The sequence below is a fragment of the Piliocolobus tephrosceles genome, chromosome 14 (genome assembly GCF_002776525.5).
Source record: "Piliocolobus tephrosceles isolate RC106 chromosome 14, ASM277652v3, whole genome shotgun sequence".
Lineage (NCBI taxonomy): Eukaryota > Metazoa > Chordata > Mammalia > Primates > Cercopithecidae > Piliocolobus > Piliocolobus tephrosceles.
In genome coordinates, this window is record NC_045447.1 from 56415088 (window position 1) to 56437880 (window position 22793).

General features: G+C 37.7%; 1 protein-coding gene across 29 annotated transcripts in view; it reads left to right on the forward strand.

Moving 5' to 3' along the window:
• The window catches only part of ELAVL2 (ELAV like RNA binding protein 2), a 160238-nt gene that overhangs the window by 126120 nt on the left and 11325 nt on the right, over nucleotides 1-22793 (forward strand). For all 29 annotated transcript variants that reach the window (XM_023203833.2, XM_023203837.2, XM_023203839.2 and 26 more), the window contains one exon: nucleotides 19327-19480. In XM_023203833.2, the coding sequence (XP_023059601.1) occupies nucleotides 19327-19480 (154 nt within the window). The remainder of the gene's footprint in view (nucleotides 1-19326; nucleotides 19481-22793) is intronic.

The following is a 22793-nucleotide window of genomic DNA, read 5'->3' on the forward strand; positions in this document are numbered from 1 at the left end:
GTGATAGTACAAAGGGTAGAAATATAAATCATCTTCTACAAAGTACCCCTCATTTAAAAACTTGGATATATACCATTATTTCCCTTTTACCTTGAGCAGCTTTGGAAAATTTAGAAGTAATCGTTTGAAGGCCAGGCCTCAAATTAATTGACCTATTTATGAGATGTTAGCCTAATAACTGTCATTTATCTGGACAAAAAAAAAAAAAATTGAAAAAGATACCAGGAGTGGGGTAAAAATGGAAACATTGAGTAAATTGTTCATTTGCCTTTTAAAGAATACAGACTGACGGAGTACATGTTTTCCTAACTTCATTGTTAACTTATGTTCTGGAAATTTCCACAGCCACATGTCAAGTTTTAACAGTATATTACATCTATTAGCAGCACTTCTTCAATACATTTAGATAAAATTCTTCTATCTATATTGAGTCCCATTTACATAGTCCTTACTTGAAGTGAGAAGTGACAGATGACTTTTTTGTTGTTATTTGTATAATGCCCTTCATGTGTTTTGTAGAATGCTCTCTTTTCAGCTTTAATTTTTTTCATACAAAAAACCCAGAAATTTCTTACTCACCTAGTGTGATCTAGGGAATGTGGGTAGGTAGCCCAAGTAAGGTCCAGAGCTTGAATGTCCTGTCCTCAGACTGCTTGCGTTACATCTGTTCCTTCTAGCTACCTCCAAAGTGAGAGTTAATTGGAATTCCCAAAGGGCAATAACTAGGCATTCTTCCAATGGATTTCCTTTAGATTTTCTCACAGTTGTTGGAGCAGAGGCAGAGCCCACAAAGAGGGAAGGATGAGGAACAGGGTTCCTGGTGGCAGTGTCCCCAGCTTACTTCCTGCCTGTCAGACACACACTGGGTAGTGATGCTGGAAGAGTCTCAACCTATCTTTATTGGAATTGATGGATCATTTTGTTACCTAAGCATGCTCCACAGGGGTATCATAGCCCTTCATGGCAGATGCTTAAACTTACGCTAAGTGAGGTCTATACCAGAAAACCCTGGCTGTTTCATTTCTGTAACCAGCATGGAGAATTTCAGGTTTCATGAAGACCTTCATTGGAAACTGCCTCCTTTGAGTGTTGCTTCTGTGTAAGGCAGGGGAAAAGCCACAGAAGTAATAACTTGTATAGGTTTAGGAAATTGTTGCTGTCTGTGTATGTGTGCACGTGTGGAATTGAAAGGTTCACGTGGTGGGGATGTCATTGAAACTTACTGTCGATCAGAAATTTGTGTCATTGAGGCAGGACCCTTATAACAGCTCACAGGTCTAGCGTGTTAAGTGCAAAATTGGTTTTCTAATAATAATGAGGCTGAGGAAGAGATTCAAGCAAACCATGTGTATCATGATAGAAGACACTGAAAATAGTTGAACCACATGTTGAAATCTGTTTGAGTTTGAGTTCTAAGGTAACAGTGAGATAAGATAAATTGAAACTGATTGGGATGGCCAAAAATCTTTTCTACGTTAACATCACACTGCTAGCCCTTGTTGCTTTACTTCTCCACTGCTTTTTAAGGGGAATGTGGAGTAGGGCTTTCCTTTTATTTATGACCTGGGAAAAGTGGTGCTAGGTCAGTTTGGCTTCAGTCTATTCTACCACATAGCTGGCTTGCAAAGTTAAGATGATTGTGTTAACTTCCCAAGAAGGAGCCCTTAATTCTTTGCTGTATCTACTTTTCAAACAAATTTCATATGATTATTATCTTTTTACTGTTTTGAATTCATGCAGAAAGAGCAGTAGTCTCTGGTAGGCAAATACTTAATCCATTTGATGAAATAAAGCTCAGGTTAAAGGGATTTGTTCAAAATGAAATAGCTAATAAGCACTACCGGCATCAGAAATGCAGTATCATGTTGGCTGATGCCGTAGCTTTTGTTGCTTTCTTTCCATCTCACATTATTGATGTTTAACTGTTTTGTTCAGATACCACTCTAAATAAACCAACTAATAGGGCCTTAATTTGGGCCTTTGAGTGTCTTTGTCTTGAGACTTTCTGGACTAGATCTCTTAGTGCCAGGGAGTGGAACTGTCTTTGCCTAGGAGTGAAGAACTCTGCCCTCTTTCAGGGTGAGCTCTTGAGACAGCCAGACATACAGTTTGAGAAGAAAACTGGATTTGGAGGTCATACTTAGCAGATAAGTGAGTTAACATTGATTCAGTTATTTCAGTTGTAATGAACAGTGAAATTATTATTATAGTAGTAACTTCCTGAATTTGTTTTTTCGGCAGCTACCCATTCTTCAAGAATGTTTTTCTGGTAGGTTCATGTAAGTCTTAGATGCTAGTTTAAAAGTTACAGAAATGTGCATTAACATTGGTCTCTCTTTAAATTTGCACAGACTCTTTAAAAAAGCATGGATGGTACATTGTCTTTTACTTTCACTTCTGCCAGCCTTTCCTATCATTACTTTTAGTGTGTGTTCTCAGCTGCATGTACTACATTAGAATTACTTGTGGATGTTTTATTTCCAGAAGTGTCTTGACCTGCTGCTTTTGGGCAATGAGACAGGGCTGTACAGTTGACACTTGAACAGTTCTGGGGCTATGGGTAACAGCCCCCATATAGCAAAAAGTCTTAACTTTTGACTCCTCAAAAACCTAACTACTAGTAGCCTACTGTTGACTAGAAGCCTTACTGATAACATAAACAATTACCATGTATTTTGTATGTTACATGTATTACATATTGTGTTCTTACAATGTAAAGTAAGCTAGAGCAAAGAAAATGTTAAGAGAATCATAAGGTAGACAAAATATATTTACTGTTCCTTAAGTGGAAGTGGATCATCATAAAGACCTTCACCCTTGTCATCTTTATGTCGAGTAGGCAGAGGAAGAGGGAGGGGTTGGTCTAAAATCCCATATTAAGTCCACCCACACAGTTCAAACCCATGTTGTTCCAGGGTCATCTGTATTTAGAAAACAGTACAGGCAATCTGATACTTGTCTGCCTCCTCTCCTTCCTTCTGAGAGGAACTCTTTTGAATGCTGCAATAGGACTTGGAGAGGTGTAAGTCTTGGATTTGTGTTCTGTTCTTGGTTTCTTGATCAGGTGAGCTGCAGGAAGGACGAGGAAAAATAGAACAAGCATGTAGTCCTGGAAACTGATAATTCAGAAAAAGTTGAGCTTCCGGTTTTGTGAAATTTCTATCTAGAAATTTGTGCCTGCCTTAACCAAATAACCCTGTTCATATTCCTAGAAAGAGTCATTGAGAGAAGCTCCTAACTTCATAGAATCAAGCACAGTAGCCTTTTTGAAGAGACTAACCCAGTTGAGCCACATCCAGCCAGTCTGGGTTCTTGGAAATAGCTTTGGATGAGTTTCATGGGCTTTATTTTACTTCTGCATTTTTGCATTTGCAGGTGGTTTATATTCCTAAATGCTTTGCTTTCAGGCTACCTGGCATTTGTTTTACTTATAAACTAACAATCAGTGGATGGCAAGGAAAAGGGCTTGGCATCTGTGATTGTTATGAGCTATCTAGGAAACCCTAATATGCCCATAGTTTTGAGGATTATTTCAAATGCCTTCACACAAGAGACTGCCAACACTTTAATATTTTTCTGAATCAGTGGGATGGGGTGGTTGATAAAAATGCAGATTTCTACACCCCAACCAAGACTTAATGAATCTGAGTATCTGCAGAGGGAGACTGAGGAAATTGTATTTCAGCAGCCACCACAGGTGATTCTTAAGTGGGTGGTGGCTTGACCTGAGAAGCACTGTTTAGTGGATCTTAATGATTTGCACTTGGGTAGGTCTGCGGTGCTTATTTTAAAACAAGTCTACTTGTAAATAATAGGATTTTCATTTGTAGGTTACATCAAGCTATCTTGAATGGCTGGGATTCACTAATGTGTTTTTAATGAATATAGTGCTGGATTTACCTAAGAAATAATATATACTCTCACACACAATTTACTCATTTTCAAAGCGTTTGTGTGTCATTAAATACTTCAACATTACAATTATGTTAGCATAATGTATTTGCTTCTGAGAGTATTTGGAGAATTTTCAGTATGGTTCTTTAGGGCCCATCCATTTAAAATGGGTGTCTTGGCCGGGCACAGTGGTTCATACCTGTAATCCCAGCACTTTGGGAGGCCAAGGTGGGCAGACCACCTGAGGTCAGAAGTTCAAGATCAGCTTGGCCAACATGACAAAACCCCATCTCTACTAAAAAGTGCAAAAATTAGCCTAACATGGTGGCAGGTGACTGTGATCCCAGCTACTCCGGAGGCTGAGGCAGGGAGAATTATTTGAACCTGGGAGGTGGAGGTTGCAGTGAGCTGAGATCGCACCACTGTACCCTAGTCTGGGTAATAGAGCAAGACTCTGTCTCAAAAAAAAAAAAAAGGATGTCTTACAGAGATTGGGAGTTAAGTTCTGTGATCCAGGATGTTAGATTTGTGAAAGCAGCTTTTGAGCCGGGCGCGGTGGCTCATGCCTGTAATCCCAGCACTTTGGGAAGCTGAGGCAAGTGGATCACCTGAGGTCAAGAGTTTGAGACCAGCCTGGCCAACATAGTGAAACCACGTTTCTTTTTTTTTTTATTTTTTATTAGCAAACTATCACAAGAAGAGAAAACCAAACACCGCATGTTCTCACTCATAGGTGGGAACTGAACAATGAGTTCACTTGGACTCGGGAAGGGGAACATCACACAATGGGGCCTATCATGGGGAGGGGGGAGGGGGGAGGGATTGCATTGGGGAGTTATACCTGATATAAATGATGAATTGATGGGTGCTGACGAGTTGATGGGTGCAGCACACCAACATGGCACATGTATACATATGTAACAAACCTGCACGTTATGCACATGTACCCTAGAAACCACGTTTCTACTTAAGATACAAAGGCAAGTGCCTGTAAACCCAGCTACTGGGGAGGCTGAGGCAGGAGAATTGCTTGAACCTGGGAGGTAGAGGTTGCAGTAAGCTGAGATCGTACCATTGCACTCCAACCTGGGCAACAAGAGCAAAACTCCTGTCTAAAAAAAAAAAAAAAAAAAAAAAAAAAAGGCTTTTAAAATTTAATAAAAATTTGTCTTACATTTATAGCCTGCCAACCAAACCCTTCTTCCTTCCCTACCCAGTGTCTTGATACTTGAACTTTCTAGCCAGGGCCTCAGTAAATGGGAATTTGCTCTGTTATAAGAGCTTTCACACATTTTATGCTATAATTTTTTAAGGAAAAAATTTTTTGCTGCATGCAACCTTAATTTAGAAACCTTTTGACCTGTAAACTGAATGTTGCCCCAAAGCTACATGAAAGCAGTGCATACTTTTGCCAAAGGCGAGGAATGTTTTCTCCCTGCTCCGAGTTGCAAAAATGAATAAGAAACCAAGGATTTTTCTTCATGTTCTTCATTAAGCAATGTCTGGGGGGAATTGTAAAATATGCATTGTCTATAGTATATCCTGGTGCACAAAGTCAAATGAACTGTGAAGGTGAGGGGTAAAAACACCCCTCTCACCTTTGTACTTTGTTCTTTGGAGTATTAAAGAACATTGATCTGCCGAGTGGCAAAGGGGATACTATTTGGTGGTTTAATTACAGCCAGTGAGTGTTATTGATGCTATCAATCAGCAAGACCCAGGGAAAGGGCCTGGTGCCAAATCATTCAGTGTAATTAAATACCTCAGGACGGGATTCTCAAGGTGCTTCTGCAGATCTGAAGCAGGAGAACACTTTGTTTTAGAACAAAGATCAAGGTGGTTGTTCCCCTCCTTGCTGCCCGTCTTTGGATTTCTGCAGGTGTTGTATAGATGGCAGTGATATGGTCTCTTTATTGCGTACAGTGAAGGTTGTCCATGTTTTCCTTAAAAACTCTTTCTTTTAAAATCTGCACAACTGTCACACAAAGGGTTTAAGGAATACAGTAATTATTTTTTGTTAAAGCTGTTAGGGGAAATATACAGCTCAGGTGTCTAATAGATACTTGGAGAATGAAGGATTGTCTTTGAATGAGACTATTAGTCTTGCAAATCAGTTCATTTAAAAAAAGCTTTCCCTGTGGTTATTCTCTAATGTCTAATCATGTTGTGAGAGAAATATCTTGGTAGACTTAAAGTCATAAAACACTCACTAATGTTTCAGGGGTTATCCCCTTATGTATTGAATAAATTTTTCGTAGTTGTATAACTTAGTCAGCTCCACAAAATATGTGTAGGTAAAACTTCCTTTGGCTCTGTGGGGAGGGCTTTTAATAACACTTCTGTTATTCTTTTTCCTTGATTTCTCCTTTATCATACGTGCCTCACACAAATTTCCATCTCAGCCTGTTAAATGCCATAAGCAATCTGCAGTGTTTGCTGTTACTGCTTTTTAAATTTTTTAAAAACTGGTACAGTTTCTACTGATTGAGGCTTACCAAAGACAGGCTGCCCTTGAAAGAAGGTGAGCTGGCTTCCTAACTTTTTTGTATATGTATACCTTTATACATACCTTAGATCCCTGACAATTGGGTCAAATCAGGGCCCAAAACACTAAATCTTGGATAGCGTATGGTTTACTTGTCATGTAGATACGGCTTGCAGATTGTGTTTTAAATTTAAAACAGGTGTTTGAATGAGGATTGTTGAAATAAAACATCCTTTAAGAGGAAGATTATTTGTTAGGAGTTTTTCTCTGGGTGTTTGAGGACTAATATTTTTTAAATGCATTAAAGATTTAGTAGAAGCAGTTATTTTATATCCAAGACTTCCCTCCCCTTAGGACTTTATTATATTATATGGAACTGTACAAGACTAATAGGCCTGTCTCCAAGTTTGTAGGGAAGGTCAGTAGCTTTAAAAGATGTATGTGATGCTCACCTAGCCCACAAAACAAAGGGCCAGGATGAACAAATGTAAAAATCTTTGAAAAGTATTTAATGGCAGGTTGTTTTTTTGTTTTACTGAGACCATGTAATCTTGGCTATACAGTGTTGGACAGGAAGTATCTGTACTTAAATATTTTATAAACATTTTGAGTGTTTAGTGTGGGCTAGTTAGCTTTGCTAAATGTTGGAACAGCATTAAAATAAGACGAGGTAGCCTTGTCCTTGATGTCATTGTGTCGTAGAGGAGACAGCACTTAGTTGATACGACCATTATTTGGATATATGATGAGTGAACGCAGAATACAATGAAAACGGATATGCCACTTGCTGTCTAGAGGGCTCTGCAATGATTTCAGAGGTGATAGTGTTTTACAAGCTAGGTTTTATGGGGTGTAAAAAGAAGACATATATTACACATAAGAGAATGTCTCATCCAAAAGCACAGAGGCCTTCACGTGATGTGTATCTTTTAGGAGAAGCTTACCTCTGAACACCATAAAGTATACTTATTCAAGTAATAACCGTCTACAAAAATGATTGGCAGGAAAATTTGATTAAACCTAGCCCTATACTTTACATTTGTCCCCCTTCAGTGAAGACCTAATTTATAAGAGAATCTATAGGAATGAATTTTGGGTAGATCAAGTAATTTGCTCATAGAAACATATTTGCCTTGCTCTGCAAAGATCCATGGAGACCTATGGGACTCATTTAAGTATTTACAAATGGTATCAAGATGAAGTTTCTCTAAGCAGTATTTAGTGTACACACAGAGGAAATGATCATTATATTTTCATTACTGTATATATAAGTAGGTCAAAGAAGACTTGGGTTTCTGAACATTGTTGCAAAGCAGTTTTTCTTCTAGTTATAGTACAAATAGAAACTTAACTGTAGATGGCATTTACATTTAACTTCACTACAATACTGATATTGACTGTTCTCCTCACCTGGGTTATGATGGGAAACTGTCTCTATATTCTCCTTCCTTACATTTCTATCTGATAATACTTACGAACATTTAGATTGTTATTCCTCTGCTCATGAAAGTTTTGCCCTGACATTCAAGGGCTCTAGACTCTGCCCTCAACTCACTGTTCTGGTGTTGTCAGTGTCCTACAGAAATCTTTATTCTGGCTCAGCTGGGCTCTTCATCATTCAATGTGCAAGCCTAATTCTCCATTGCCTTGGATTATTCTCTGCCTACATGGCCCTTTACCCCTGTCATTTACAAAGTTTTATATGGCCGTAAAATAAATTAATAAAGTGGATAAAAATTTATTCACTGTACATTACCTTTTTCTTCTATTTGGTGGTCTGCTCTCTGAGGGCAACGAGATTTTTGTCTTTGGAGAGCAATTTACAGAATGTCTTTATTTATAACCTCTATATGAGGAAACTTCTGTCTGTTGCTTATAAGAGCCAGTGAAGACCTGCTCTATGTGCTCAAAGATGGAAAAAGTCACAGTTTAAGTGAAATTAAAAGTTGAAATTCTTGGAGGTTTTTTGTTTTGTTTTGTTTTTGTTTTAATGCCATTTTTAACTTTGGGTGTGTTTTTCAAAACTTCTTGGTAGGTGTCACTATACATTGAAGATGCGGTTGGATGAAAGATATGTAAAGGACTTAACAGCTTTTTGGTTTCATACAAAAACAAATATTTAAGTAAAGGTATCCCTTTATGTGAGATTTTCGGCATAATGTCCACTTTCCCTTCTCTTCTTATCCATTTCTCCTTTTCATGTACTTCTCTCTTTGTCAGATTATGGATGAAGAAGTGAATGAAAGTCCTAGAATGTTTAATTCACTGAAATTGGCTTGATGAGAACCTTTTTTCTTTTTTCACATTACCAACCAGTAGTGGTTGGTTTTTAAGACACCTGCAGTTTATTTATGCCAGCCAGTGTCTAGTCCTTCTTTAGTTTAACATTCTAGCTCAGCATTTTAATCTGTTGACAGTGCCTTAGGCATATTAGATATTCAGATACTATAGAAATTATATCTTAAGTATATTTTTGGAGATAAAGTTGCCATGGTTATCTTGATAGTATGGCATCTGTTGAAGATGTCATTTGGTCAAGTTTCAGAATCTTGAAAGAATTCGGAAGCCATTGCTGGAGAATGGGTTTCTAACAATTAGATGAGTACATCTGATTTTCTGTAAGCCAATTTAGCCTGCATTGTTTTCAGTGAAGCAGCAAAAGCCCAAGTTACTTGGGCAAATGCCACAACTTCTAATCATCTTGCTTGAGAGGTACTTCAGAAAAACCTGGCTGGGCACGGTGGCTCATGCCTATAATCCCAGCACTTTGGGAGGCGGAGACGGGCAGATCCATGAGGTCAGGAGATCGAGACCATTCTGGCTAACACTGTGAAACCCCATCTGTACTAGAAATACAAAAAAATTAGCCGGGTGTGGTGGCAGGCACCTGTGGTCCCAGCTACTCGGGAGGCTGAGGCAGGAGAATGACGTGAACCCGGGAGGTGGGGCTTGCAGTGAGCCAAGATCACGCCACTGCACTCCAGCCTGGGCGACAGAGCGACACTCCGCCTTGAAAAAGAAAAACCCTCCTTTACAAGGCCATGGAATATATACATTCAACAGGTATTAGAGTCCCTACTTGGTGGGTGGGACTATGTGAGATAGGCATCATATAAAACTAGTTTCAACCCTCTAGAAGTATAAAACCTAGTAATGTAAAAGCTTTGAATGGGAATACTATTAACTTGGGAGGAAGCTTTGATGCAGTCTTGTGCTCTGGCCATATTTAAGAAGGCTCAAACCCATCTGAGTACTGACTACTGAGTACTGAGATTTTTCTTTTAGTCTCTCGAATGTATTCATAGTATATTTAATGAAAGTGAAAGTTTTATAGTGGTACTTGATAGTGTAGCCTCTTCAGTATTTTTTTTTAACTGGGAAATCATATTGAATCATCAGGTGGCCAATTGCATGGTAGCTTGTAACACATTCCACATGCAGAAACATACACATAACTTTCATCTGAAGATAGAAGTTATTCCATGAGGTTCATTTATATTTCTACTACTGTCTATCCAAAAGAGTATTTCTCATTTACTTTACTAGCTTAGGTTCAACAGATATGTACAAAAGAGAATTGAGGTAACGGGAGGTTTAATATGTAACAGCCTGATGGGAGAAATAAAATTTTGGGGCCTTACGGTTGGCCCATTTAAAGATGTTGAATATTTGTTCTCTGTATGTTAGTAAGACAGCTCCTTCCTTATGTTCCCTCCATCCAGGCTGCAGGCTTCCCAGCACGCTCATCTGCTGTCATCTTACAAAATACTTGGAATATTCAAGAATTAACTTTAATAATTATCACCATGGATTTGGAAGAAGCCTCATTTATATATGTAATTTTTACACTGTTTCAGTGTTAGAGTGCTATACATTGTTATTGTGCCAAGTCTCCTCCTCTGTGTCATCTTTCCTGACCTTAAAGATAATAGTATTCCTTGAGTTTTTGTCCCATAAATTGGGGATGATGATAATACCCAATGCATAGACTTGTTGGGAGGAACAATTGAATTAACATATGTTACATATCCAGAACAGCGTCTGGCACATGGTAAACACTTAATAAATGTTAGGAGCTATCATTATCTGAATTGTTTCCTATGTATGTATATAAAATGATATTATGATTAAAACATTATTATGGTTCCCCAGCTCTGTGCTAATCGTTTTATTGTTGCATTTAATATTTGTAAGGTTTCCATGAGGTAAGTACTGTGATTAACATCAAATTACAAATAAAGAGATAGAAGACCTAAGGAAATGATTAACTGGTAAGTGACAGAGCCAAGACCTGGACCTAGCTCTTTGTGACTCCATACCATTTTTACTCCTTAACATTGGAGGATTCTGGTCCAAACATTCCATCCTAACTACTAGTTCATAGTATGCTGTGTAGTGGCCAGAACTTTACCAGTTATAGTGTATTCTCTTCTGCTTTTTATAATATATTTTTTTTCCTGGTGCTAAGCTAATTCATGATTGCCTCATTTACAGCCTATTCACATTACTTAATATTTATAAATATTATGTGGCCAAATAAATGCAGGCTTATTTCTGAAGTTAAAAGTAAGGGAGTTAGCATTCTTAACCACTACTGAAAATTTTCTAATGCAGAGAGGGTAGGAATAGACTCTGGTGGTTACAGCTAAACCTCCCATCTATTTTTTCATACTCCTTTAATGTAATCACCTTCTAAAGTCTGAAAAGGCTAAGTGAAATGTACAGGATTGGAAATGGAATGTGGAGCATTTTGACAAGTTCCTGCTTAGACTTGGAATGGCTAGTCTATTGCCACTACTGTAGTGAATTTGATTTCACTGCCGCCACCTCAGATGCTATATCCACTACTATTGCTCAATTGTTTTATTTTCTGTTAAGTATCTCTGCAGGTAAAAAATTTAAGGAATGGTAAGGTATTTGTGGCCTAAGTTGCATTTCAGGAATATTTTTACCATATATCTCATTTGCCTTTACCAGCATGAGATGTCCTTGTTGAACCAACTTCATACTAGAACCAAGGAGAAACAACAATAATAAAAGGGCAGAAGTTATCTACCAGTTGTACTTTAATAAAAACGAGATGCCTGTCAGGGCAGCCTATTTGGACCCTCTTTGATACACATGGATGTATATGTTTGGGTAGCATTTAATAAACCCCACTCAGTGTAGTTTGTTAGAGGCTGTTGAAGATGTGTGAAAATGGAGGTCTAAGTTGTCAAGTCCTTAGTTTATGATTAGTTGCTTGATACAGATCTTAAAGCCAGAACACTTTTTATTTTTCTGTGGCTATTCAGTAGTTTTACTATTGCCTTTAACAATGTCATAGGATCACTTATTTTTATGACATTACTTATTTATTCCTAGCTTCATCTTTAAGTTGAAGCTAAGATCAACTGCCTTGACTTTAATGAGGTTGCATTAAAACTTGAAAATTATGTGAAAATGAGAAGTCTTCCTAGTGTAAACAACCAGTTGCCATTCTGTTTTCCTGTTAAATGGTTTGTAATTTTATAAAAGGGCAGAGACACTGACTATCAAAAAGATTCTGGCTATTGTAGGTTGGTACATTTTAATTGGTGGAAAATGCTGGTCTCAGGATTCTTAGTTTGATTTTTCTCTTCCAACTCCCAAAATAATTAGATTTTTTCTGCAACAGCTAAATAATTATCCGGCATTACTGGTAGAAGAAATACAATAACTGTCCTAAGACAGTTATTTTGGTGTGTTTTATATTTACTTACGTGTATACAAGAAAATATTCTTTGTAGCAAAGCTAAGGTCCTTTCTTGGAATAGCTCTTCTGATAATCTCCTTGGAAATGTCTGATTATCATCCTAGTCACTGTCATTTCACAGGAAAATTTTATGATTTTGAAGACTATGTTGCAGCTAATGGTGTAACGAAAATCCTGTGACGAAGAGCTAAGATCCCCTGAGTCCTACACCCAATTCTTTTTCTTTGTATCTTTGGAAAAGTTACTTTACCTTTCTGTTCCTCAGTCTTGCTCTTTCCCAAATACAAAGAAATTGGACCAAATGATCACTGTATTTTCTTTTTGCTCCAAAATTAAGACTCCCCACCTATACACCCTTCTATCAGCACCATATTATTTTGTTGAAGATTGTGTCGCCTCTGGGTACTTGAATCCCCAATTTGAGAGGTGAAACTTCATTTTTGAAAGGTTTAATAGAATTTTCATTTTAGTCTCTACAGAAAGTACCATTGCCTATAATGTTTGGTATATTACAAAGATTGTGGCTTCTGTTAACTTTTAAACAATATTCAAAAAATAAACTCTCAATTTAGTATGTGATTATAAATCATCTTCATTACAATAAGTGTGTGGTAGGTACCAGAATGTACAAAGTAGGATGATGACAAGGTTTCTTATTTCGAGGGGTTAAGTCAGTCACAAGACAGGGTTAATAGATAAGTACATTTTGATTGAGTCGGTATTTAAGAGAACAAGGCATATAATGCAGTGTGGTTATGGGTAAGAGGCACCTAACTCAGACTGTAGTGGAGAGGACTGATTATTGTTGACTTTAGGGACTAGGTGATACCCATGAGGTGTCTGAAATGACTGAAATTTAGCTGATTGGAAGGAGAGCAGCTTATTTTTCACACAGAAAAGTGAGAACAGGAAGCTTGGAAAACTACTGAAGGTTTTGTATGCTTGTATAGAAAAGGTAGCCAGTGCTCTGATCATAAAGGAGTCAGAATTCTAAAATTTATCTGAAAGTCTTAGGGAGCCCTTTAGGGAATTTAAGTTGAGGATGACATTATCAAATATATTCCATGGTATCTCTGAACTTCTCACTTGAATTAAAGCGGTTGTTTAGTCTTAAAACATTCAACAAATCCAGTCAAAATAAAACTTAAGGTTCTGTATATATTTTCCACTGATAGTTTCCTAAATCCTGTATTTTGGAATATCCATTAAAGATAACTGCCCTAACCTTTAATACCTTTTATAAAATTTCCTGTTTGATGTGATTGTTTCTTTTAGCTCTAACAACTTTGCTGGAGCAAATAGTTAATTTCTTATTGTTATCTTAGGCTTAGTCATTTTCGACCCATTATGAAATATGCCCTTCTTTATTGAAAACTTAATACTGGACTGTGATACATGTATGCCTTGATGTGTGTTTGAAACTTGTTCCTGGTAGGATTTTGTATTTAGAAGCAGATCAAAGTATACATCTTTCTTCTGGGTGAATTTTGAGGTCTCTGGCCTGAGTTGTGGTTAGAGATCCCCTTCTTCTGTGTACTATGCTTCTGAGCTCATTCGGAGGGTCCGACGTAGCCAACTATCTGGATATCCATGATGCTGTCACAAGACCTTTGCTACTGCTTACTTAGAGCTAGAGCTAACTTTTATTCAGTTATAGTGTCATTTTTCAGATAGTTCCATGAAGACTCCATCATGAACAGCAATTAACTCTCCGTTTAAATAGGCATAACTGTGACCTTTCAGCTGGAGAGATTGAATGGAGCTTTTTGAAAAAAGTCTGAAGTGGCAAGTGTCTAATTTTCAGGTTTAGTGTTTGTAGTCCTGGGTCAGTAATTGACAAGTGATAAAAGTTGTTCAGTGGTGATCTTGTCAGTGGGTGACTTCTCAAGTGTTCTTAGTTTAAAAAGGAGGGAACTTCTTTGTTCATTTATGGACCTTATCACTGTAATCTGTTGGCATTAATGTCCACTGTTACTGATCTTTCCATTGATGAATCCGAGAAACGAGAGCAGTTGTGTGTTTGGACAAAAGCATGTAGAGGGACTTGTGAAAGTGATGCACTGGGATTTTAAACATCGCTATGTATATTTAATAAAGTACTAATTCATAAGATGGTTTTGTTTCTTTGTATATTTTGATTAACTTTTGTTTTGATAGCCCACTCTTAGTACATGTGTTACTCATCTTTGCATGTTTAATGAATAATTAGTTTTAGCTGCTGATGAAATGAGCTTTTAATTTGAAGGAATACACTATATTTCAAGCTGTTCCATTTTGACATAATTAGATAGATAGATTTCTATCTTTGTTTTGTCCAGTCTAGTCTTGTTTGTGAAGAACAATTTGCGAAGCCATGGGCCATTTACTTACTTACCTGTAGTAGCAAGTACTTACTGCTTCCCTGTCCCTCACCTTCTCTCATATAATGTCAGTATTGCTTGTCTTTGTTTATTACATCACTTGTAGGGTTGTGAGAAATTCCAGAATAAACCTGAGTTTTAAATTGCTATCTTTGGAGTAGATTGGTGTTCAGTGTTGTACTCCCTGTATCATCTTTAAATATTTAAATTGCAGACTCTCTGGCTGCCTCTTAAATTAGATCCTTCACTTAGTAGTTTTGACATTTCATAACCTTGCTCCTCATGCATTAAATATTCACCTGTTTAAGTGGCAATGAAAATTTAAAATCCAAACCCGTATATTAATCCAGCGAATGGAGAATGGAGAACAGCTTGCAGTGGAGAAAGAGGCTGTTTTCACCTCAGTAGGACATATGCTGGAAGTCCATTGTATTTAAGCATTTCTAATATAGAAGATATCATTTAAAGCGAACCGTCTTTTGGGTCTTCAAAGGAATTTAGTCTTGTAGAACCAAAAAGATACTTGAACACTTTCTGAAGATAGCCCCTGCGTGGTTCTCTAGGTGCGTATGAAGGCGCCTGTAAAAGACCTAAATCCATAGGGGAAAAAAAAAAAAAATCAGAATGGAGAAGGTTGCTGATAATTGTCAGATACAAAATTTAGTTTCGTAACTGATTTGAGTCTCCAGAGTGTGAGTCCTTATTCCACTATCAGCCTTCTTCTCATTTTGGTCTAAATACATTTTTTGTTTATAATCTTTTCAGATGGAAGAAGAAGTGTTTTCCAGGAAGGGAGGATGTTGATGACAGTGATATCCTTGATAGTGGAAGGGAAGGGAAGCTGTTTTAATTACAAGAACAGTAAATAAAGGGATAGGGGTGGAACCTTGAGCCTTAGTCTGGGAGGAAGGAGAAGCCAATTACCCTTTCTTACATCTTTATTTCCTGAAAGTCAGTGGAAATAGCATTGCTTACTCCTGAGATTAGAAAGTAACAAAAATTAATTTAAAAATTCTAATGATGATATGTAGTTTGTCTGGTTAATCTTAATTAGTGGCCACTTCTCTTTTCTTAGAAAAAGTTACTCTTACAAATATTAATGGAGCCAGGCATGGTAGCTCATGCCTGTAATCCCAGCACTTTGGGAGGCCAAGGTGGGCGGGTCACCTGAGGTCAGGCTTTCGAGACCAGGCTGGCCAACATGGTGAGACCCTGTCTACGTTAAAAATACAAAAGCCAGTGTGGTGGTGCATGCCTGTAATCCCAGCTACTTGGAAGGCTGAGGCAGGAGAATCACTTGAACCCAGGAGGCAGGGGTTACAGTGAGCTGAGATCATGCCACTGCACTCCAGCTTGAGCAACAGAGTGAGACTCTGTCTCAAAATAATAATAATAATAATAATAATAATAATAATAATAATAATATAAAGTGGAATAAAATAACTAATTTTAGCAACATCCTATTTTCTGTCCACGGCCAGTTTTTCTGTGTATGCCTTTAAGAAACAGCCAAGATTCATTTAATTTTTCCTAACTCTTAGAAAAAGTGAACTGAAACATTCATTTACCATAGTATTATGGAAGGAAAACTGGATGAGGAGACCAGGACACAGAATGAGAAAGATCAGAGTTTGACCCAAGAATTCAACACTAGTTGTGTATAACCTTAGATATGTTATTGCTGGTTTCCCCAGCTACAAAATGCTAAAATGTATGCTGCCTACCTCATGGAGTTGTTGTGAGGCACAGACAAAATACTGTAGTTTGTGAAAATGCCTTGTAAATGGTAAAGTCTCATAATCCCTTAAATGTAAGTTTAGCATTAAGCATTGTTACCAACATAAGTTTATATATAATCTAATCACTCCTGTCCTGCCTCTGGTAGTGGAAAATGGTTCTTTGACAATGTTACTGAAAGACACTGTTTTGAGAAGGTTTGTCTTGGAGACTTTTTAATGTGACTGGGAACTAAAGATGCAATATAAACTGAAGAGTGGACATTGGAAAAAAAAAAAAATCACGTAACTGACCTAGGTATGTTTTCAAAGCCTTTATATAAGCACTAAATATAAACCCATTTTCCTAAATATATTTTAGGATGACTTTTAAGACACACCACCTACACTCATCTGAATTGTACAAAGCAGTGAATGTCACTGCATGAGTAAATTGTTCTAGAACACTATAATGGACCCAGGTTTCTCTCTACTTTAATGGGCTGGATATTTACCTAAATTTTCAGATGCATGTAGAGGTAAATAATATTTATAATGTAGTCACATAGGTTTTTAGATTCTGAAGCTTTTCATGTGGATTATAAATTATTTAATTATTCCTAATAGCGATATAAAGAAGGTAGAATTGTGGTAATAGGCTTGAAGAACTTAGTTCTAAGTTCACAGAACTGGTGATGAATTAAACCTGGTTTTGAGCCCAGGCACACTGATCAGCCATTACCTTTAACCGCATTTCCACTGCCTCCTGCGACACTTGATCTCATGCAGAGCCTGTCTCCTACTGCTGCTTGCTTCATCAGTCGTTGGAAGTTAGCCTCTTTGGAGAATGTGTAGATGCCTGCCTTGGAGCCCATGGGACGTGGCTCTTCATAATGGGAGTACTTTAGTCGCATGATCTGGAACAGAGTAACAGCTGACTTGTTGAGTGCTCCCTCCTGTCAAAATAAAGCCATAGAATCCTAGATAGGGATGCAGGTCCTAACTGGTGGGGTTTCAGCTTTTCTGGATAATTGAGAATCTTCCAACAGAAAAGAAATGAGATTTTCATTGATTGATATTGCTGAATGCATATATAATTCATTGGCCTTGTTTCATCAGTTTATATCAGTCCCAAGATTTGATTCCATCTAAGTTATATCACTTGAAATTGGCCACTTGTTTTTCACGTACATTTGAGTTCCCCAATCTTCATTGTTCTTAAGTATTTAGGCATAGAGAGAAAAAAAAGTACTATATGAATAGTTGTGTATGTTCTCTCCACCACTATTCCAAATTCCTTGTTTCTGTGCAGGACAGTGCTCATATAACTTCCAAATACAGCCTTTGGAACAACAGGTATATTTTCACTTGTTAATGAGCAAACTGTTTGAATAAAGAGGAATATTAAATGTTAACACCATTTGGGCAAGGGTGTGAAAGTTAACAAGGTCTTTATAAAGTACTATAAAAATTGGCTTGTATTTTTTTTTTTTCTGGAAAGCCAAGAAAAAGTGGCAGCAGAGCTGTGGGCACAATTCAGATTATGGGGAAAATGTTTGGTGTTTCATACCTAAAGTTATTTCAATATTAGTGTAAATTGGGAAAGTTTGTTTTTAACTGGATTAGAGGTGGGTACCAATAATAAAATGGCAGGCAGTAGTTATCACTATACCTCAGCAAATCAACCCCAGACCCATTGACCATTTTTAGGAATAATCTGGAGGATGGGGTATGCTGTGAAATATCTGTCCCTTAAAGTAAGCTAGTCCAGAATATTACAGCTAAACCAAAGGGAATGTGATCAGGAATAGCTCATGAGACTCAGTGTTGGCAAAGATAGGTGATAGGTAGAGAGCCATCAATTACAATTGGGGCAGGAGACCTGGATGACTTGAACTGACCCTTAAGTGTTCTGGTTCAGTAAGCCGTTGTGGATCTGCATGATCAATGGGGTATTATTGGATGGGCTTTACTCACCAAATACGTTAGCATCTGTCGCATGTCAGGCACTCACTAGTCATTGAGGATACAGTGATGAGCAAGAACGATAAGATTTCTTCACTCGTGGAGTTTACATGAGGAATGATGATTATAAACAAATACATGTAGACCTATTTTGTCTTTCATCCTTGTGGGATTTTGTATACCATATCTCAAAAGACATGAAACTTTTGAAAGTACTCTCAGTAGCAGGTAAAGTTATAGGGACTTAAGACCTTTTGAAAATAAAGGTTAAAAAGACCTGTGGATGAGAAGACAACAACAGACAAAGGATAATAAGGGCTTGTTCACACATTCAAATTTCTGGGAATTTGTGGATAATGATATGGACAATGATAAGGGTGAATTTTTTTTTTTGTGAATGTAGCACTACCACCCACATAGATAGGAGAGGCTAGAAAACAAAAAATGTCTCCATGAATCTGGAATCTTTAAGCTTAGAATGATTGGGCTTAAATCCCTATTCTAGGGCAGATGTTCCCAACCCCTGGCCATGGACCAGTGGGCACAAACCTACTTTGAACTGCACATGTGAGGGCTCTAGATTGTGCGCTTTTTATGAGAATCTAATGCATCCCCCACCACATTCCATGGAAAAATTGTCTTCCACAAAACCAGTCCCTGGTACCAAAAAGGTTGGGGACCACTGCTCTAGGGAGTTGGCCCCACAGAAGACAACCTATTATCGTGAATAGTACTGTGCTATATGCACCACTGGTCTGTTTAAAGAACTTTAAATTTTAGTGAATTAAAACTGGATTAAAGGTGGGTACAAGTGTTAAAATGAGCAGACAGTCGTTATCATATCACTATACCTCAGCAAATTGATCCCAGACCGATTGACCTTTTTTAGTAATAATCTGGAGGATGGGGGTATATTGTGAAATTTCTGTCCCTTGCAGTAGGCTAGTCCAGCGTATTACAGATACTCTCCTCTCTCCACCCAGGGGAGAGGGAATGGGAATACTACTACCCATTTGTCTAGAATTTTCCCAGAAAAGAATAAAGCATTTAGCACGTAAGTGTGAACTTCAGTGTTCTATGCTCTTTATGGGAAAGTTACTGAGGCAGTTTTTGAGTTTCTAAAGGGAGGTGAGTGAGCGTGCATGTACATTTAATTTTATTTTCCTTTTCCAGGTTTCCTATGCTCGCCCAAGTTCAGCTTCTATCAGAGATGCAAATTTGTATGTCAGCGGCCTTCCAAAAACAATGACCCAAAAGGAGTTGGAACAGCTTTTTTCACAATATGGACGCATTATTACTTCTCGTATTCTTGTCGACCAGGTCACTGGTAAGTAGACATCCGCTCTGGACAGTCTTTCCGTGTCTCTGACTAGCAGATTGTGAAATATTCTGTCTTTCCATGTAGCAGTCTTGCCTCTAGAACATATCAAAGGTATATGTGGGCCAGAAAATGCAATTTTCTGCTGGAATTGTTCATAAATATGCATGGATAAAAATAGATTGTGGAGTATAGTGAGCGTGCTTGAGTCATTTCCACCCCGAAGGTGCAGGTTTGAAGCCTGTTTCATGGCTTGTAATAAATTTATAGATGCTATAATCTTCATTTCCAAGCCACTGTGTGATAAAAGCCCTCATCCTGCTTATAAAGTACTAATAAACAATCTTACTTTTGTCAAAAAGTGAAGTTTAATGCACCAGTATGCAGCTAGTTCTCCAAGGGAGGCTTACACTACATCCACACTGGTAATTGCTGTTCAGGCTGTTTTCCAGGTTCATGCTGTGCTGTATGGGCATATGTAAGAGTATGAAATTTTGAATGTTAAAAATTGATTTTATTTCTGATACCACTGTTAATCCAACTGAAATGGGAAGACTAAAATGTTCATTAAAACTTTTGAATGTAATGGAGCTGTTCTGCCAGATCTTTTAGTTAAAGCCAGCAATGTAGATTTGATTATGGATTTTAAAAATAGAATACAGATATAGTTTTCTATTATAAAAGCAATACTTGGCCAGGCGCGGTGGTTCATGCCTGTAATCCCAGCACTTTGGGAGGCCAAAGCAGGCAGATCACCTGAGGTTGGGAGTTCAAGACCAGCTTGACCAACATGGAGAAACCCCATCTCTACTAAAAATGCAGAATTAGCTGGGTGTGGTGGCCTTGCCTGTAATCCCAACTACTCGGGAGGCTGAGGCAGGAAAATCACTTGAACCCTGGAGGCGGAGGTCTCGGGCCCTGGAGGCCCGAGATCGTGCCATTGCACTCCAGCCTGGGCAATAAGAGTGACACTCCATCTCAAAAAATAAATAAATAAATAAAATGAAAACAATACTTGTTCTTTAGGAAACAGTTTAAAAAAAGTAGAGAAACATCGTGAGGGGGAAGTATTAGCTGTAGTGTCATAGACTGAAGCAGACACATGAAGATTTGTGAGGTGGTTTTGTTTTTTTAAGGTAGCTTTTTCTCCTATTTGTTTGTTTGTTTCTCTCTCCTGAACCGCATAATGATAATACCTTGGAGGCATGTTGTATATTACAATGTCTAATTTTTTAAAGAAATGACTTCAGAAGAAAATCGAGCCAGATTGTTCATTAATCAAGTGAAGATCTATTTAGTTGATCTCAATGTAATCAGAGGAGCCCATAGTACTTGCCTCTGTGCTGTTAATTGGCTTCATAGGAAGCACCACGTTTAGAATTCTGAGTAGAGAGAGCTTGCACTATATGCATGCCTGGGAGAATAGCCTAAAGATTTTGCTGTCATGAGAATATTTAGTCAAGTGAGAATATGTAAAATACAGCTTCCTTAAATGTGTTAGTTAATTCGTAATACTCATACGTTGCCACCCTGTGTTGTTATCACATAGACTAATAATGGTGTTAAATAGAAATCCAGGCCTAGAAATACGGATGAATTTGTTGAAAGCAACAAAAATGTATTTTATTTCATTCATGCTATTTCATTTGTTCTGAGATCTTGTGAATTGAGAGTAGGTTTCACCTGTGACACAAAATGCATCTCCTTTTACCTGATAGTCCATCACAGGTGGACCTAGCTTGTTTTAGTCAGCGGTTCTCAAGTATGTCCCACACCTGCTGTATCAGCAGTCTTCTGGAACCCTGCTAAAAATGCATTCTTGAGCTTCATTCAGAACCTTCTGAATAAATCTCTGAGGGTGATCCACAGGTTGTTCTTATGTGTGCTCAAGTAGGAGGACCACTGGTGTAGGTGACTCAAGTTGTGTAGAGGCTGTTTTTTTGCTAATCTAATACTTTTCTAATGGAACAGCTAAGTTTTAGGGGTTATTAATTCTTAATAGGCGCTAGTAGATAAGTGAAAGGATATATTTGCTATCATTTCACTATTTATTCTTCATACCTAAGGCTTTCAAAGTGAACTTACTCAATTTACCTGAAATGAAAAATGAAGCCCTGCAATTTTCTTATTCAGCCATCAGGTGGTAATAATGTGCAATGCATGCACTTTAAATAGAAAAGGTAAAGTGATAGGGGCTGTCTTAGATACGCATATGTGGAAAAAATGCTTTATCTACATTAGAAAATTCTAAGTCATTGATCTTACACAGTATTAATTTTAAAGCAAGTAGACCTTCATTTTTTTTTAAGTTCCTCCAAGCACGATGGTCCGGTGCTTTTTTTCTGCATACCTTTCTTAGTAATCCTGTTATTTTTTCTTCACTGACATACTCTGAATCATCTATACTTTCTTGCTACTAGTCTAATCCGGTTCTGCTAGTACTCATTTACTTGCCAAAAAAAATTTCCCTACCACTGCTTATCTCATGATGACCAGCTGTGGCCACCCCACTGGCCTGTTCACGCTAATTAAATGGAAGGAGCTGGGTTTCCCTCTACAATTTTTCATAATCTGGAAAGGTTCTTGGCTATCCTTCTTTCCCATTTGTGTCTTTCACACTGGGGAGAATGTGGGGCAGGGAGTGATCTTCTGTAGTCAGGAGTGATGCTGCTGAGGTCAGAAAGCTTTGATGCTTTACTTGTAGAAATTTATTTTTAAAATCTAGGTCTTTTTCTCCATATAATATTATTTCTGTAATAAAATGCAGCTAGTTAGAAGCACAGGAGAGCTTCAGAGAACTGGAAGAGCCTCTCAGGCATTTTTTTCCCTAAAGGACCTATATCCTGTGCAATATTATTAAGCTGAATATATTATTTAAGATTTCAACCGAAGTGTCTTTCTACCACAGTGTATGTATTTTTAGCATAGCTTTGTAGCATTTTTAGCAAATTCTTCTTTCTGTTCTCCTTGTTTCAAGGACAGGAGCTACTGTGTCCCTCATTTCTGAGCTGCTTGTCCAATAGCACAATTTGAAAAATGGAACTCCAGTATACTGTTGACATTAAAAGAGTGTACAGGAGGGAGGTGGGAGAGAGAGAAAACATGGACATGCTTGTGCTTTCTTGTCTTAGCTTATTGGAATGCATGTGATAATGGGTACTCAGATTATATAAGCAACATGAATTTTTCTGAAAATTTGAAATTGTGATTCCAAACTGAATGGCTAGTAACTTAAGAGGAAAGTTTCCTCCTTGTGTGATTTTTGTGGCAAATGTTATATGTAGGTGAAAACATGTTCTCGAGAAGGAAAAATTAATGTGTC